Here is a 17,502-nt window from a genome sequence, read left to right as displayed (position 1 = left end):
GTCCTCAAAGACGGCTGTATAAAGTAGCTTAATTTACTTGTCCTTATTTCGTTTTTGATATGTTTGCATAATTAACCGACTGCCCTCTCGCGACGACAAGCGAACGCTTAAAGCGGGCCGGCCTTAATAGTTCGTACAAGACTGCAAATAAACAATAATTATATTCTACACTCGAAACCAACTTTCGAAGCCTCGTGGAGAAAGTGAACACCGGGAGAGCTCCGTGCACTCCGCTACCGCAGCACGAGAGAAAAGCGCATGAAAACGGCCTCAGCTAAATACGAGAATAGCGCCGACTCCAGAACGGCCACCACTATACCGGAAGGACGGGGGGCTCCATTGCTCGGTGTCACCTTTGAAACGGGGAGACGACGAATGGGCCGCATTCCGCACCGGCCTACTCGGCCTGAAAAACCCTGAATAATAGCCGTCTAAATTTGAAACGCCAGGCCGGGCAAGCGAGGTACACGGCAGAGAAGAAGCATAACTCAGCCAACGCGGCAGACGTCGAGCCAAATTAATTACAGGACCCTGAACTCGAGCGAGCCCAGGAGGCTGGCCGCATTCCCGGGCCAAACGAGAGCGCCGAGTGGCTTACGCAGAGGCCGCGACAACACAGTTCGTCGCACATCTGCTACAGGCACTGCTGCGCGGTCGCCTAGAAACCCTGCGTGATGCCGCTGTGATATTCTGCACTGCGGGAGACGAGAAACTGCGAAGCAGGGCACGCTGTTCGGGTTTTTGTTTTGTTTTATTTTGATAAATGGCCATGAATAACGTCCCTGCGACTTGGCGAATAGATGTCATGCGCTGAGGTATACTTTTCGTCGCCTCTCCTTGGTGCGTGGGTGCTCGCTGAACGAATAAACACGCCCCAGCCACGTAGAAGAACCGGTGAGTGTGCGAAGCTCTGGGAGTTGTTCTCGCGGTGGAAGCAACGAAACGCGAGGGCCGTACTAAATTTACTTGCACCCTGCGTCTCCCGCATCGCATGGTCTACTGTATCGCTATCGTTTCGCCTGTCATTAGTAGTGGATAGAGTGCTACAGCACCAGAAGGCAGCACGGTTTCGAAGCAACCATCTTATGGTTGCCAGCGCATTTTTGTTTTGTGCATGTCATTAGTAGAGGAGACATCATCGAAAGTTATTCGGAAGGGTACCGCTGGACTACGAGGTTCTCTTGGAATGAGAGTATGAGCTCTCTGAGGATTCACTAGCGAATTGTGGCAGGGTACAAGAGTCGAGTTGCCATGATACAAGCCAAGACAGATGCCACTCAAACACGCGTTCGCATCCAGTACCTTCAACTTCGCAGTCACGCTTTCCTAGTGAGGATCACGCGCTTTGACGCTGTGCCGTCGCGAAGCGCAAGGCCAAAAAGTGGGCCTCCCTAAAGTTCACCGTAGCGCGCGCGCGTGAAACATTTCAGTAGTCCACCAGGGTTACAAATTGGCCAAGCAGTGCTGCCTTCGTTGTTTGTGAAGCTCGCCTGATGTTAAGAGGGCGAGCAAGGACCACCCCTCCACCTCTCCTCCCTATAACCATCCATCCTGGTCCTCTGTAGTGTGCTAAGGGAGCAGTAAAGACAGTGTTACGACCGTGCATCATCCGCACTTGCGCGCTCTATTGTTCGCCTGTGGGCATGGATAAGTGCTGTGGATATGTGGTGTTGGTACAATGGCTCTAAGTGAGCCTGTTTCCAGGAATCCTGTTTTGTAAGCCTGTTTTGCTTCGTGGACACCCTGCAAATGCCAAATTGACCCTGTCAAGAGAACGACTAGAAAAACACAAAGAAATGTACCCCTGCGGGAAATTGCCGGAAGTGCTTTCGTTCAATTGTTCACCCTTCCCGTCGAGAAGCCTTATCGTCCAGTGAGGAATGCCTACTGTCCAAAGGAGACGACAGAGTGACACGTCCGCTGACGTGCAGGACAAGAAAGGAGCATGACGCATACGGTCATTAGATGATTTCCCGGGAATGCAGGAAATATTTGCAATTGTCGAAAACGGACAATGCTGGGAGCGTATGCGGCGCGCACGTGCACTTGGGTTTCTGAGAAGTAAATCCACTTGCCGGAACCAGCCTATCGATTCTTGGCTGAAGAATAGAAATGTACCTCCTGGCAGTTCCCAAGCTTTTCCCGCCAACAAGTGACCAGGCTCAACGAAACAATGCCGGGCCAGTCAGTGCTTCAGACCATCAGTGCAGTGAAGTGTTCGATTGGATGCCGATATCTGAGGGGCGTGCCCTGGATTTGGTTGGTCAGCATCTTCAGAGAGGGGCTGGACATAGGGGGTTTTAAGGACGCTGCAGAGCACGAAATGTCGCTCTGAGCCCTGGGTAAACGGCTCATCCAGAAGCTTCTCGCTATGAACTCTTAACGCTTGCCATTTTGCTGATGTACCCTTCTTTTTCGTGTAAATAATCATGTAAATAAGTTTTCTCAAAGTGCCATTAAACCTGCTTGTACATATTTTACCAACTTCGAAGATTCAGTCCTTCTTCAACCCCGAGTCTCTGCACGCTACCAAGTGAAGGCCGGGTCGACTTAGCCCCAGCGTCACGACAACAGCAACCCTCTCCCCTCAAATACTCCCCCCCCCCCCCCCACCCCATCTGAACGCCGTACCGTCCAAAAATTTGAGCAAGAGTGTGTAAAACTATTGGGCACAGCGTGGAGTGCACCACCAAGCAGCTCGCTGCAAATACGCCACACTGATAAGAACGCATATAAGCTGAATAGAATACACCCACAATTTACGCCCTCACTATCACGGAGGAGCAGCCCTGCCGTCAGTTCTTAGTGACTATTTTTAGCCGCGCTGTTGCAACGTTTTGTAACGCCCTGCAACAAAAACAACAGACGGCGGTTCCCGAAAAAACTCTCAATGAGTATAAGCTAGCGAACCCCAAAGCTGGCTTCGCCGCACATACATCCTTATTGTGGGAAAGCAGCCCGCCGCGAACTAAGTGGTCGCTCGCAGGACGCTTTTTTTTGTTTTTAATATAAAGCCACGCTGCGTGCAATAGGATGTCCTTGACTTATCCGCTGTGTAGGCTCCGCAATTAAACAAAATGTGTGCAGCCTGCAGGCCGTTTATTTCAAGAGTAATGCTACATTTCGGAGATCAGAAAAGAATGCGTATGCGCTTGGCTGAGTCGAATATAACTGCCGCTTAAGTGTCAAAGGTATAAGGCAATCGTCGTGAGAGTTTAAGACGAATGATAACGTAAAACTAACCGCCTATACTAATGTTCCCTCACTGTTGCCGAAGGTAGGTCGATGTCAGCATCGCACGGGAGCCACGCAAACACCATCCTTGTGTTCATGACGTGGTTCGCGCAGTAGATAAACGCACCTACACGTAATACACACACCATTGCGGCACAGCATGCACAACGCCATAAGAAAAAATCTAAACAAAAACGGCACATCATCGAAAGCGACAGCAACCCTCAAGGCATGCACAGAAAGAATGAACTGCTCGCGCAAATGCAGTTGGACCAGCTTCCTTCCCTTTCGTATAGTGAAGCTCCGTCCGTAGAGTTATATTACAGAGTCGCAGACTACCGTGTTTTTGTCGCAACCAGGTTTCTCCTTTAGCCGTCCAGTTAGGTGTCATTCACAGAATAAAAGCCAACGAAGCGCGAGGCGATTAATCGACTCCATTCACACTTGTTGGTTGGTTGGTTTGTGGGGTTTAACGTCCCAAAGCGACTCAGGCTATGAGAGACGCCGTAGTGGAGGACTCCGGAAACTTCGACCACCTGGGGTTTTTTAACGTGCACTGACATCGCACAGCTCACGGGCACCTTGCTTTTCGCCTCCATCGAAAAGCGGCCGCCGAGGCCGGGATTCGATCCCGCGTCCTTGGGAACAGTAGTCGAGCGCCGTAACCACTGCGCCACGCCGGTGTGGTGGCGCGATATAAGGCTAGCGAAGATCAAGTAGCACCACGAGTGCCCTTACGTTGTGCTTTTTTATCTCTGAGATTAAAAAAAAAATTGGCGTTGTGCATTATAAAACACATTAAAAATGCACTAAGACGGCTAGAGGAAACGTGTGGGCAATCCCTTCAACAATACTTTACATGAAAGGAAGCCCTTTTTACGTAGAGCAGCTACGCCACAGGGAAATTAGCAGTTTTTGTTAGGTTTTCAGAGCCGAGTACCCGTTCCCCAGGCGCGCAGCTAATACTTCCAAGAGCCTGCATAAGCACCAGTACTGTCCGACATCTCTTATTAGGCCTCAACCGGACATAAACAATGGCGACAATCGCGGGCAATCATCGTGACAGATGTAAGGAGAGGACACTCACCTGTAGCTCGCGCACTTCCTTGTCGAGCCGCAGCCGCTCAGCAGTCTCCGCCTCGAGCATCTCGGCCGCCAGCGCCGAGGCCGCCTGCTCCTGGCCCAGGTCTGCCCAGAGGTCGTTGACCTGCGACCGAGGACTCATCCTTGTGGTGGACCACCACGGTTTGCCGGGGCTCGTGGCCCACGTGGTGGTGTTGTGGCGCAGCGGTGGTGGCTGCTGTTGCCTAGCGCGACGCGCACCGTGACTGCCCGCGGAGAGCCGCGAGTGGACGTGCGAAGACCAGCCGCGCGGACACGCCTCCTCGGTGTCAGCCGCGCTCTCGACCGACACGGAGCGCGAGCGCAGGGACAGGCCGCCCACCGCGTCCGACGGGGTGGACGTAGCCGTTGACGAGAGCGCGGCGTCCGAGTCCCAGCTCAGGCTACTGGGCCGCGACGACGCGAGCGAGTCGCGCCGGAAACCCGCACCGCTGAGGGAACTCACGCCACTCGTGGATGCCTCGGAGACGTCCTCGGGTCCGTCGCAGGAACCGTTGCGGCTGGCCAGCGATGAGAACGAGCCCTTGCGGGAGCCGCCGTCCAGACGCGTTATCGTCGGCGTCGTTGAGGAAGAACCGCGAGAAGTCGGAGACGAGGATTTCGGCGGAAGAGGCGAAGGCGTGCGCAGAAGGATGCGAAGGTCGCGTATGTCCACAGTCTGCATCTTTTCCTCTCGTTTCTTCTCCTCAACGGCGACGGTGGACTCCCGCTGCTCGGGAGACTTGTTGCTTGCAGGAACAATGTCCTGCTTCTCGGTTTTCGACTCATTTTGGTCCTTCGGAAAAGTCGCAGTTTTCTCGCGAGATACGTCGGTGTTCTTAACAGCACCATCCGACTGCTCTGAAGTTGAATTTTGCTGAAGACCGTTTCGTTTCGAGATGCCGTCATGGGATTCCTTCAGCTTCATCGTGACGGTAGTATGGACGGTGTCAGTCGTATCCTTTCGGTCCGGTAGAGAGGCATCCACATGGTTAACATGCGGAAGGGCACTGTTCGTGTCAGGAGAAGACGTCTTCGTCTTGCTAACAGGCACTCCGGCACCATTCGCGTCCAGCGAAGAGGCCTTCGCTTCGTTGCCAGAGGGCAGAGAACTGGTTGCATTGCATGGCTTTTCCGCGTTTCCAGATTTCTCGCCAACTTTGAACACGCTGCCAGAAAGAGGAGCAGCGCCGGTAGTGGCGACCGCCTTCGGAGGTAGCTGCTGTTCCGCTTCAGTGGCTGTTGGCTTGGGATCAGCGGTTCCGGACTCCTCCACGGTCACGGACGTCCGGATGCGGAGAGGCTGAGACTTTCGACGAACCGGCACCGTGGATGTGGCTTTCTTTGGAGGCGACGACGCTTTTCTGAGCTCGGACGCCTTGTTCTCGGCAACCACTGGCTTCTTAACGTCATTAGCCGCGGGTGACGGTAGTTGTTTCGTGGCAGAGTCTGACTGAGCGGAGCTGTCTGAAGTTTCGGTTTTCTTCGCAGCCGAAGAAGTCGACGCCGAATTGAGCGAAGGCTTCCTGGTAATCCTCAACGTAGTCACAGGAGCGGAAGGCTTGGCGGCCGGCGTCGCCGAGTCCCGGCGGCTGAGGTCGCCGAGCGTCGTCACCACCGTGGTGCTCGCGATGCTCATGCTTGTCGTCTTGGAGGGCGAACTCCGCGGACTCTTGGTGGGCGACGAGGTCTTCCTGGTGGCACCAGGCGTCGCCGCCGTTTCGCCGCTGACGTCATCGGCGGACGTCACGCCGTCTATTTCGGACGGCGACCCGCCGGACGCGACCTTGGCTTTGACGCCGGACAGCCGCCTCTCCGAGGGCCTGCGGAGCATGGCCTGCGAAAATATGGGCGTCGAGCCCCGGCGCATGATCTGCGGCGGCGGGGGCTCCTGCTGGCGAGCCTTGAGCCTGAGCAGCGGCTCGGCCACGGTCCTGGTCTGGCCAAGCTTGAGCCGTGCCTCCATGAACGAGTTGTAGTGGCGCTCCTTCTCCACGTCCTTGGGGTCGGAGCCCCCGGTGTCGTCTGCGCGCTTCTCCCCTTCCGAGGAGCCGCTATTCTGGGATTGCGTAGTGCCACCCTCCTCACTCTGGAACGAAGACGACGCCTGCAGTTTGCCTTTTGCGGCAATACGCTGCAAGGGCGCGCTGTCGCCAGATTCGCCGCCAGGAGTACTGGCTCCGGTCCAGGCGCCGCTACCTTCATTCCCGTCGCGGCCGCCTCTGGGCGAGGATGGGGGTTGCTCGCTCCGTTGGGTCGCCCTGTTGTTTTCCTCCAGGCTTGAGGTCCTGCTCCACGCGGCACGTGGAGACTGGAGGCCGTCGTCGCTACTCACGCTGCTGCCTTTGGACAGCGTTCTGGTGGGAGCCGTGACGGGCTTCAGAGTGTACGGAACTGTAAACGGCATCCTGACCTCGTTGCCGGCTGTCCAAACAGCGCTCGCTCTGCAGAAACGCTCAAGAGCTGTCGTCGGCGGACGCAAATCCTTTGTCGCGCATGTCCAGAATAGCGCGAGTGGAGTGGTGCTCGCGGTCGTTCGTCAAGGGAAGGTCGTTGTCGTCGTCGTTTCTCAGGAACGGGGAAACTGCGGCTGTTCTTGGAAAGCAGGCAGGCACGCCAAGTTGCACTCGACAGGCGCGGAGCGAATCGGATAAGACGGTTTACGGTGGGTGTGCGTGCGAGAACTTTGGACGATGCAAACTATGAAAGCTTATTTTGCAATCCTGGACATAAACATCGTACCGCCTCCCTCGTGGCCTAAGGAAAAGTTAGGGGCGCTATTCAACCAAAGCGTTTTTTGTTTTACTACGGTACGACAACGGTAGCACCAAAAAGCGTAATAAGCTAGCAAAAGGCAAAAGTAACCGGGTGATTTCGCGTTAGCTGTCAAAAGCGATCTCCAAAGCACTGTTTGCAAGCGTTTGAGCGGTAAAGATATCACCGGTTTCCGCGGAGTGTCGGAGGCCGTTTTCCTGCTCCCTTACGTCGCTGTCCGCGCAACAACACGCCGAGCCAAAGTCGCCGGTGTATCCTCAGGTCGTCGGGATCGTAGGCGCGCTGGTCAAACAGCCCGCGATGAGGCCGGGCGCGCCAGTCACAACACGCCGCGCGAACTCGGAACAGGCCCCGCCGGCCGAGGAGTGTAGGTTTCAAACGCCGCCGACTAGACGCTCGAACCACACGCCCGAGACGGAGAAAGGGGAACCGCGGAAGGAGAGCAAAGGCGATGGTGCGGCCCGAGGGCGCCGGTGGCCGCAAGAGTCACCGAGCGGGGACCTCACTCGGCCGAGTGCGGCGGCGAGACAGGTGACGTCCTCGCCCGAGCCGGCGCGGTTCAGCGAAGAAAGCGCCGAGGCAGCGCCGAGCCCGGAGGTGGGAGGAAGGGGCCCGGGACGAAACAAAGTTGAAAGTGAGCGCGGGTTAGAGGCGTAACCAAAAGAAAAAAAAAACAATAAAGGAAGGAGACTGCGGTAAAGCAAGCACACTAGCGACTCGAGAGCGGAGGGGGCGCCGACGAATTAAAAATCAAGAAAAGAGAAAGCGGCAGGGACGACACGGCTCGGCAGCGCAAGGCCGTCCGTCCATCCAACGTCAAGAAGTCTCGTTCGTCTAACGCGCGGAGGGTGGCAGCGCGCAATAGGCCCGCTCGCCGCCGAGGAAGGAGGAGAGAAGGGAAGAGGCTGCCCGAGCACAAGAAAGCGCTTACACAGAGAACAGTATGGGCCCAGGGCCCACAAGAGGCCCCCTCTTGGCCCCGGTCCCAGAGAGACGGAGAGGGAGGCCGGCCCAGCTCCCGGTGTAAGGGAACCCTGGCCGCGGGGGGCGCGCTATTTCCGTGCCCTGAGCCCGAGACACCGTCCCCTCCTCCTCTCTGCCCCGCCGGGTTTCCGTTTCCGTATAAAGAGTGCCTTCCCGCCACTCGCCGCTGTCGATTTTCATACGGGTCGCAGGTCTGCGCGGGTCCACCGTCGTCCCAGGCAGCACAACAGCCCGGGCCAATATTGTCAGTGAGTTGGCAGAGATCAGCCCTATGTAGGCCCAGCGCTGCCATCTTATGGCTGGTATTGGTTGTGCCATTCTATAACACGTCCAACACTGGCCCTGAGGATTCCATTGGTAACCAATATTGTTCGTACCTATTTATAATGATAACAACATTGGCCCGTCATATCCGATGCCCTCACAATATCGGTGGTACCATTATACAAGGATGGCAACGATGGGCCTGGATGTCCGGCGTATCACCGGTGTTGGCACTGCCATGAGATAAGGATGGCTATAACGGACAGCATTAGCCAGCAGTCCGCTGATGTTGGCCAATATTCGACATATGCTGGACAATAATGTCAGCTCTGTTACAATGGCCCGCCAATGTCAGATATACACTGGCATACCTTACATATCAACGGTATTGGCATTGCCCTTTCATAAGGATGGCTATATCGAACAGCGTTAGCCACTACTCCACTGACGTTGGCTATTATATGGCATATGCTGGACAATACTGTTAGTTCTGTTACCATGTCCCGCCAGATGCATTGGCATACACTTTAGTCAACATTGTCTTGTCTATTTCACCTACTGGTCAATATTAGATGCAAATTAGCATGTGGCTGGAAATATTCCGTCGGAAACCGCATTAGCGTGCTTTTGCGGTTGGCAGGCTCATTTAATACTTGCAGTCGTTAACTGTGCTGTTATAATCGAAGTTACCTTTGCAATTTTTAATGGTTCGGAAATCTTGTGTTTAAATAGTTACAGTTCCACGGTGCTGGTTTCCGTCGTGTTTGCTTTAATTCCACCTAGCTGTTGTTGATGTTGCTTGGGATTACACCATGTTCTTTTACACTAGATCTTCATTGACTTAAGCTGGCACTGTAATCAATCCACATGTATACTGTGACGAATTTGGATGAGACCGACGATCGGTCAACGGCATCAAATAAGTTCACCACCGTTTGCTGGTCCGGGCGGCGGCGGCGATAAATAGCTCCACGCCGACCGAGAGATCAGAAAGAATCAAAACATGTGATATATCGTGCATAGGCAATGGTTGCTATTTTTTGTATTCTATTCGGCAATGGTCTAGGTTCTTCCATGGCTGCTCCCGTGGCAATTCCTGCTGCTCTGGGTGAAGAGAATTCCAAAAGTTTTAGCAAATTTCTTTGCCCCCGAGTGTATCAGTGTTAACAACAGTGGCTTCAAACAGACGATTACCGCAGGACAGGCATGCAGTGCGATGCAATTAATGAGCAATAAGCGTCGGCCTATTAAGGCTCGTACGTGACTCAGATCGAGTATGGCGAGCGCGCTTCCATCGAAATACACTTTAACAATACACTTGGCCGTTCAAGCTATACGAATACGAAGCATCGCAGCACATACTTTCACTTAAACGATTCAACAATGGTGATCTAAATTAAAGCTGGGTTATTGAGCGGTAAATTAAACGTCGGTCCGCATATGCATGAACGTTCCCACAAATGGCAAATCGTATCGACGCTTCCTGCTTCGTTGTCGCTCTAAGAAGTGAAGTATTAGAAAAAAATGGAGAGAAAACACTGCACGTACAATCTCAGTATGAATAATATTAAGGTTATGCTGAAACAAATAACTAGGTTACAGTTTCACTTTTCTTCATCGCACTCGTTCGCACATTTGTTTTTTCTCAAGCGTCCGCTGTTGTTGACGACACACCGCGCACTTCTGTTCCAGTCCACTGAGGGCACTCACTCGCGCCGAAATATGGACGCTCTGTTCGCTGCTTGCTAGGGTGCATTGAAAACATCACAAACAAAGGAAGAAAAACATTGAGGCACGGCGCCAGCAACAGCGGCGCCGACTTGCCCGAGTGGATGCGCTCTGCAGGTGGGGTTGTCGGGTTACACGCTGCGCGATGCAATCCAAGACGCAGGCCCTGACGCTGTGGTTCAAGGTGCACACGGCCGCCGCCCGGGCGGGAATTTACGACACAGTGCGTCAGCCGCTATACTTTAAGGCTCTATTTCTTTCATATACCTATTTGACATACGTTCAGCTAGCGTAACTGACGTCTTAGGGTTTGCAAGAGTAGACCATTCCATACGTGTAAAATCAAAAATACGACTACAATGACCATGGCGCTATAATCACTGATGGAATATCGCACACATACGGTACTGGTAAATGCTCTATGATTATCTTGAAACACTCATTCGGCAAACGAGTACGCCAGCTATTTGCTAAACAAGCCGCGAATATTCAAATCACTGCAGTGGCAAAAATGATCGCAGAGCCAGCTATAGAGTCGCCCGCGGCACGGCGGCGGGCCGGCTTCCACATTTCACAAGAACTTGAAACGCGAAATATATCCGCGGGGGGCTCTGCCACACTGAATTTCATAGGAACACAAAATAGCTTCGTGTAGCGGCCAGTATACAAGGGCGGCAGCTAAGCAGAACAGCTTTGATTCGACGCCATGCCAAGTGCATGGATAGCATAATTTTAGAATTTCTAGTTTGTTTGTTCTTTTTTTCGCACAAGTGCGAAAAAAAGAAGTCTGTAACGTTTCTCCGCTTTTATTCACACCCCCAATTTCGCGAGTCCGTCGTCGTTCACTGCAATACAATGCTTGCGCTACATATGGCAACAAGGAATAACTGTAGAGTTCAAAAACTAAATAAAGCAGTCGTTGTTTTACAATTAAGCTTAATTCGGTAGCAAAGCTTATTTATTCTCTAACTACCTCCGTGGTGGAAGTTACAGGCGTGCGCGGGGAAGGTAGTTTTTTTTTTTTTTTACAAATATTGTGTATGGAGAGAAGATACCCACATGTAAACTGACTTGTTAGCATTTGAACGAAAAAAAAAATATGAAAGAAAAGACTGGAAACACAAATAAAATACGAAAAGGTACAATGGGTATATTAACAACTGGATTACAATGACACATCTTTGTTTCGCACACGCTCGTTCGCACAGTTTTCCAACGCCTGCTCTCCGTGCTGACGCACCGCTCAATCCCGTCCTCGCGCACTTCGCACTCCTGTCGTTCCCCGATCGCTCTCTCTCACCGCATGCGATGCGAGCAAGGTCCGAGGTTGCATACGCGCGTCGAAATCCACGCAGGTGCGCCAAAGCGGTGGACGGGTCGACGCACCACTCAGGGTCCAAGGGGCGGACGGCCGCCGCCCAGGGGAAGGAATTGCGCATAATAAAAAGACAAACGCTAACAGACTGGAGACTTCTTTCAAACATTTCCGGGCTCTCACAACAGGTTGCATAGAGAAATGTGCTTTTACCGCATTTTCTTGGCCAATAAAATATACGCAAAAAACTAAACTGAGAAAGAAACAAGCGCCTAATGAATCGGGCCAACAAACGACTAATCTAGCAGATAGAATGATGCTGACGGTGCGGATATATGAGAAAAAATGTAAGCATCGTATGCAACTACATTATAAAGAGGTGGCAAGTCGTGGTACTGAGATGCTTAGCTCAATAATTTTCAACAAACTTGCTTCAAATCCTCATTTCAGGGTGATTGAAATATTCCACTCGATTGAGCACTATTGTATGAAAGCATTTTCGTTGGTATGCTAAAAGTGAGCAAACTATTCGTAGTAGAACACAGCATTCACAAAATACAACTTGAGCAGGTTTGGGTGTTGTAAACAAAACAGCTAGGCGCCTCTCCAGGACGACGACGCGCTTCGCTGCTGGCACAGAGCCCTACATAGATGAGCAGCAACAGCAGCGCATCGTTCAAGGCTGATTCAAGTCCTGTCATCTAGGAAACGCTTGCTAAACGGAGGGTACAAAACCGAGACCATCGATCTGCTGAAAAAGCGATTACTAAAAAGCTCGAAGGATGACGCGACAATCGCTTAGCCGGCATGACGGCGGCAGTTGTATTTTGTTTCAAAGAGGGCGCTCCGTTCTTTCGTCCATCCAACGGCCGCTCGTTCGCTCGGCTCGACGTTCGGTGGCACCGCGCACGGAAAATGCTTCTTTCTTCAAGAAATATTCCATGTAAGTTCTCAAATTTTTTCATTCAGGTTTTATAAAGCGTTTGTGTATATTGGAGCAAAATATTAGCCTCTTAGATTGAGCATTTTTTAAATTACAAGCGTTGTCTTACATTTCATTGTTGCTGCAGGCTGCGTAAGCCATGTGCTAGGGAGATTTGTCTTCTTTTAGCATATTTCTTAAACTTTTCAAAAGTGGTTCTCAAGTATGCGCGACTTGATTCCGATAATTTTGCAGCTTATTTCAAGTTAAACCGTTGCTGTTTTGCAGAGTGCTGATTTCCTAAAGTAAACAACTGCGTCGCATCGTAGCCCTAAAAGCCAACTTCGGATATTCACGGTGTTACAGTGGCTGGAACGGCGTATAGCCGTCACTTGGCTCGGCCGCTCGGGTTCCCTCGGGTGACCTCGGGCGGAGTCGGTGGAGTCCGGGCAAAAGCATATATTTTCGTGTCTGGTGCGATAAAACGCTAACCGCATGAGTCGCGCGGCAGCACTATGCGCAGTGAGCTGAGGACCGCTAAAGCATTGCCTCTCGGCGCTGTCGCCCAGGTTCAGGGTTTTGAGAAATCGCTCATGATGCTGGAACCAGCTCGCGAGGCAGCCAATCGCAAAAGGCTTTGGGGTACTCACCTTCGTTGTTTTTTTTTTGTTTTTTTGCATGCAAAGTTTGTTTCCCTTGTCCGGTATGAGCGAAAATCCTGCAGACGCTCATTTCGTCTGATCCGTGCATATATGAGCGCATCGAGACGGTTTAGTAAAAGCTTGGTAGGGTAGTATTGCAAAACAAAAAAGGCTAGTTTGGCTAGATATTGCTAATTTCTGAAAGTTGCAGAAAAACGCCACTGCTTTCAATCATGTCTGCATCGCAGTATAGTAGCACGCCGCTGCGCTGGGACCATTTTTTGGGGGGCCGGGGGGGGGGGGGGGAAGAGGGGAGGGGGGGCTCGACGCTTTTCAAGAAATTTCATCAGTGTTGCTGTTTAGTGCAAGAAACTGGATATAGCGTAACTATACTCATTTACTAAACGAAGAGGCGGCGCTAACAAAGCAAGGCTGAAAACGCGTCTCTGTCGCTGAGGTCCTTCGCTCTGTGCGATGTGCACTAGCGGCAGCGACAGGCGTTATCGTCGTCGTCGCGCGATGCATCGCCAGGGATTGTGGCCTATTTTTTTTCTTTCTGTATCGTTGCTTCAGCTGCAATAGATCAGTTGCAAAACCTACACGTCAGCTTCCCGGTGCGGCAGACATTCCTGCACAATGGTGGCATAGACTTTGGGGTAATAGTTGGGTACAGTGCTAGCACATCGCCTGACGGGAAGGGTAATTCCCGCACATCTTGCCCATTCGTCACAGTATTATTCGCGTGCGCATTGTCGCCCTACTATTACCCTCTCCGGTTAGTGTCCCATTTCTAAATTTTCATTCTTCACCCCTAGGGTGACAGTGCTCCCCCCTTTATTCCAGTGTTAAGAATGCCTGAAAACCTTTCTCTGACAATGGCCTGTGCGTGGGGAACTGCATCCCAAGCAGCGTGGACTGTGGTAGATGCATGTACTGCACCTAACTATTATCCCTGAATCAGGTTCTGTCGCCACTGTGCATGAATTCCTGCCTCATAGGGAAGCCGACTTGTAGGTTTTGCAACTGGTCTGTTATAGCATGTCCAGCAGGGCGGGAGCCTTCAGTGTGAGCGCTGGGGGGGCTCAGACAATTTCAGTTCCAGGCCGGGTTCGGGTTTGTAGCATGAGGCCCGGGTCGGGCTCAAAATTTATGCCCGTGCACACCTCTAGTCGCGTCGGTTGTGTAGCACATGTTTGGCGCCCGTGCATGCTTTTAATTTTGTTCTCCGCACCATGACACTTTGCTCCAGCATCAAGACTGCATGAAACATCAGTATGCATTTTCCGGTCGTTATGCTAACTGATCGCCCCACCGCCCTGGCACAGCTATGTTATACCATGTGTAACATAGAGTTGCAATTAGTACTTTTTTTGAGACAGCTTTCAATTGAAATTATAGATTAACTAAACAGAGAAGAGCCGTGGTATGCTTTTATCATGATTTAGAGGCATCGATTTAATGGAGACTTTCTTTCCTTGCATTTAGGGCTCTTTGCTCTATAACGCCCGCAGTCCAGCTGCTCCACTTGTATCATCGCACTGCTTTTGCACAAGCAATCATCTGCCATCAAAGGAGTGCTGCGTGAATGTGAGGCAGACAACATCATCATCATTTTGGTGCTGCATAACCTGTCAACAACTGTGGGAGCCTTGCCATGAAACATGCTGTGTGTAAGGAAGCATTGCCTTGGTAGGTATGACACATTGCCTTTGTTTTGCTTTATATAAAGGCTTTAAAAAAGGCTCTGCTGGCTTTTCGCTATATGATTGCATGCTATATGACTTTTTCTAGCTTTTTAGCTCAAGACTTACTTGTTCAGAAGTCTTGCCCACAGTATGCAGAAAATAATATCCTTCATGTCCCTGGCAGTGCTTTAATAGCTGGTGCTATATTTCGTTGCTTTATTTCAACAGTATGTGACTATTTCAAGTTGAGTCATGATTGAGTGAACCTGTGGTGTAATAGCACAATAACAGACATAGCTTGTTGAACTGACGAAGTAGTTGTCATTTGCGTAACACGGGAGAGCAGGTGCTTTAAGTGATGGAATATTTAGCATACTTGATTATGCTTGCATTACAAGAATTCGCAGGAAGCCTGTATTGAGGTTTCAGAGAAGAAAGCCATAAAGTATTGCTCAGGTTATTTGCCTTCCACTCTCCCTTCATTACTGCTGCCTGCACTGTACGTATTTGTTCATACAGACATGCAGTTACTGACTGCTTGTACATTTCTGGTTGCCTACACTGGCTTCAGTCATGTAGATGTAATATTACTTTGATCTAAACCAGGCTATTTACTTTGCTCAAAGTGACAATTATAATTAATTCTCTCCCCGAGCCATTGAGATTTGCCATTAGCTCCCAACTCGCTTTATTCGCAGCTGCAATGAATTTATTCTGTAACCCTAGAGCAAGACATTTGCAGAAAGGAGATCATCATGCAATACTCGTGCAAATTTTGTAAATTTTAGAGGACATTCTGTTTGTTTTTGCATATGCTTCGGTGTTCGGAAAACAGAGCAGACTAGCTTACAGTGCAGGAGGGGTGGGCTGCAAGACAAAAGGAAATTATTAGTGCAGCTGCTCATTCAGGCGTGCATTCCCTGTGCATTTATTGCTCTTATATATGTGCACCTTTGCCTGCATGCTTGCCAGGGCTTTCCCCATAATGGGTGGCAGTGATCTTGCCGCCCACCTCTCAGGGGGACTGCCCTTTACCAACTACTTGCCCACAACCAACTCACCTCCTGGGCTTCAAATTTGTCATACTCAAGGACGATTTTCTGTGTTTGATGTTACCAGTGACGTCACTTAAGATACGCAGTGTGCATCATTGGTCCATTAGTTTCATTTCGGGATGTTGTCACCCCTTATATTCCCTACTCATATTTCTTTTTCTACATCCCCTTGCAACTGCCAAACGAAATAAGACGTATAAAACTGCCAAACTCCCGCAGTCTCTAAATGCTAAGTCAACAACCAAAAAGCTTTTACGTGTCTAAATAAAAGTAGAAATGATCCGCCGATTATTTTTTTGATGGTCATGTCTAGTCAGACGGTTTAGTGAACTGCCACATGACCAAGCAAATTGCAACTGTAAGTGCACTGAGGAGTCATGCGTTAGAGCAAGCATATGGATCTTGTGTTGCTTAGGTGTTTAACTCCAAATATCCTCCTTTGTCAGACAAGATATTTTTTTGAAAACTAGATGGGGAGCCAGAAGAAAGCAGATTGGATTCTTAGCAGCATTGCTACTTGTTAGACGTGCGTTCCACCCCTGTATACATGAACTCGGCAGTATTGGGTCGAGTACATCTGTCGAGTGAAAAATCAGTTCTGGGGTTCATGTATACACAGTCGGGTCGAGTAAAATAGGCGGCGGAGCGGGTGGCGTTAACTCGCTTGCAGGGGGTAGGTTAATTCGCTTGACCCGCTTATCTAAAGGCATGTAGACGCTGTCCAGTCAGGGAGTCTAGTTATGGGGAACTCTGGGCTATGAAAAAGCCACTGGAGCGGCGACGAGCGTCACTCGAAATGAATGCTTTTTAGCGCTCATCAACGATAAAAAATAATCGAAGCTCTCGATAGTAAAAGGCGATGGGATCAAATACGAGTAAGAACTTGCACAATAACTTCGAATCTCGATGCAACGCTCTGCTACGATACTTACTCACTAGAAAGCGAGTTCATGTAGACATCAGCCGGGTCGAGAATGATGACCTTGCTTACTCAACGCTGATTCAACCCGGTGCTGTCGAGTCCATGTAAACAGGGCTATTGTACTTGTAATTTTAGGTGAACTCTCATTTCGTGTATTGCACATTAAATTTGAGTGATATTGGTGCTTTCTTGCGTATGTGCTGTTTTGTTCTGCAAACAGTACTATTTCTCCAGACACAATCTTATTTTTAATTTGAGTACAAAATATTGTCCATTTTTGAAAAAAAAAACAATTTGTGAGTCTGTTAAGAAATTTTGATTTTGAAATATATTCACAAAATAGCAACATTTTATAGATACTGAAATGTAAAATGTGTGCGAAACAACTTTTCAGCTCAGGATTAAACTGGATTTTCAAGGAACTTATTGTGATAGGGTGAAAGTGAAAAATCACTGTTATGCTAGATGTATCGTTTTTTTTATGATCCCATAGTCACATCAAACATTGTATTTTATGGTGTGCTTAAGCAATGAAAATAATATTTGGCCTCAGATATTCAGGCAGATTACTATTCTCTATACCAACAACTACTATGAATTGGTTTTAAGAAATCAGATGCCCGAGCACCACACCTGTTACCTGGACATAAAATCACCCATGTATGCCTAACTGAATATAATCTTGCACGTGGAAGGTTGCCGATGGTATGGCCATATGATTAGCTGTGATGAGGGAAAATGCATACCTGGTAGGCTGCTAGCTGATAAGGAAGTACAATATCATTGTACTCAGATCTAGCATAACATTTTCCTGCCTATGCAAAGTAAATTTCTATTACTTGCTCAATTGCTCATTGCAGGCTGCCTGTAATAATT

At 50.1% G+C, this 17,502-nt stretch overlaps 1 protein-coding gene across 2 annotated transcripts in view; it reads right to left on the bottom strand.

The window, feature by feature from the left end:
* Nucleotides 1-17,502, bottom strand: part of LOC146196234 (unconventional myosin-XVIIIa-like) — a 199,476-nt gene that overhangs the window by 28,362 nt on the left and 153,612 nt on the right. For both annotated transcript variants that reach the window (XM_084598128.1, XM_084598129.1), the window contains exon 21: nucleotides 4,322-4,441. In XM_084598128.1, coding sequence (XP_084454254.1) covers nucleotides 4,322-4,441 — 120 coding nt within the window. The remainder of the gene's footprint in view (nucleotides 1-4,321; nucleotides 4,442-17,502) is intronic.

Source organism: Amblyomma maculatum, chromosome 3 (genome assembly GCF_055883805.1).
Source record: "Amblyomma maculatum isolate TAMU_Amacu chromosome 3, ASM5588380v1, whole genome shotgun sequence".
In the NCBI taxonomy this organism is placed as follows: Eukaryota; Metazoa; Arthropoda; class Arachnida; order Ixodida; family Ixodidae; genus Amblyomma; species Amblyomma maculatum.
Note: the sequence above shows the minus strand (reverse complement) of the source record. Positions and strands in the feature narration are given on the sequence as shown.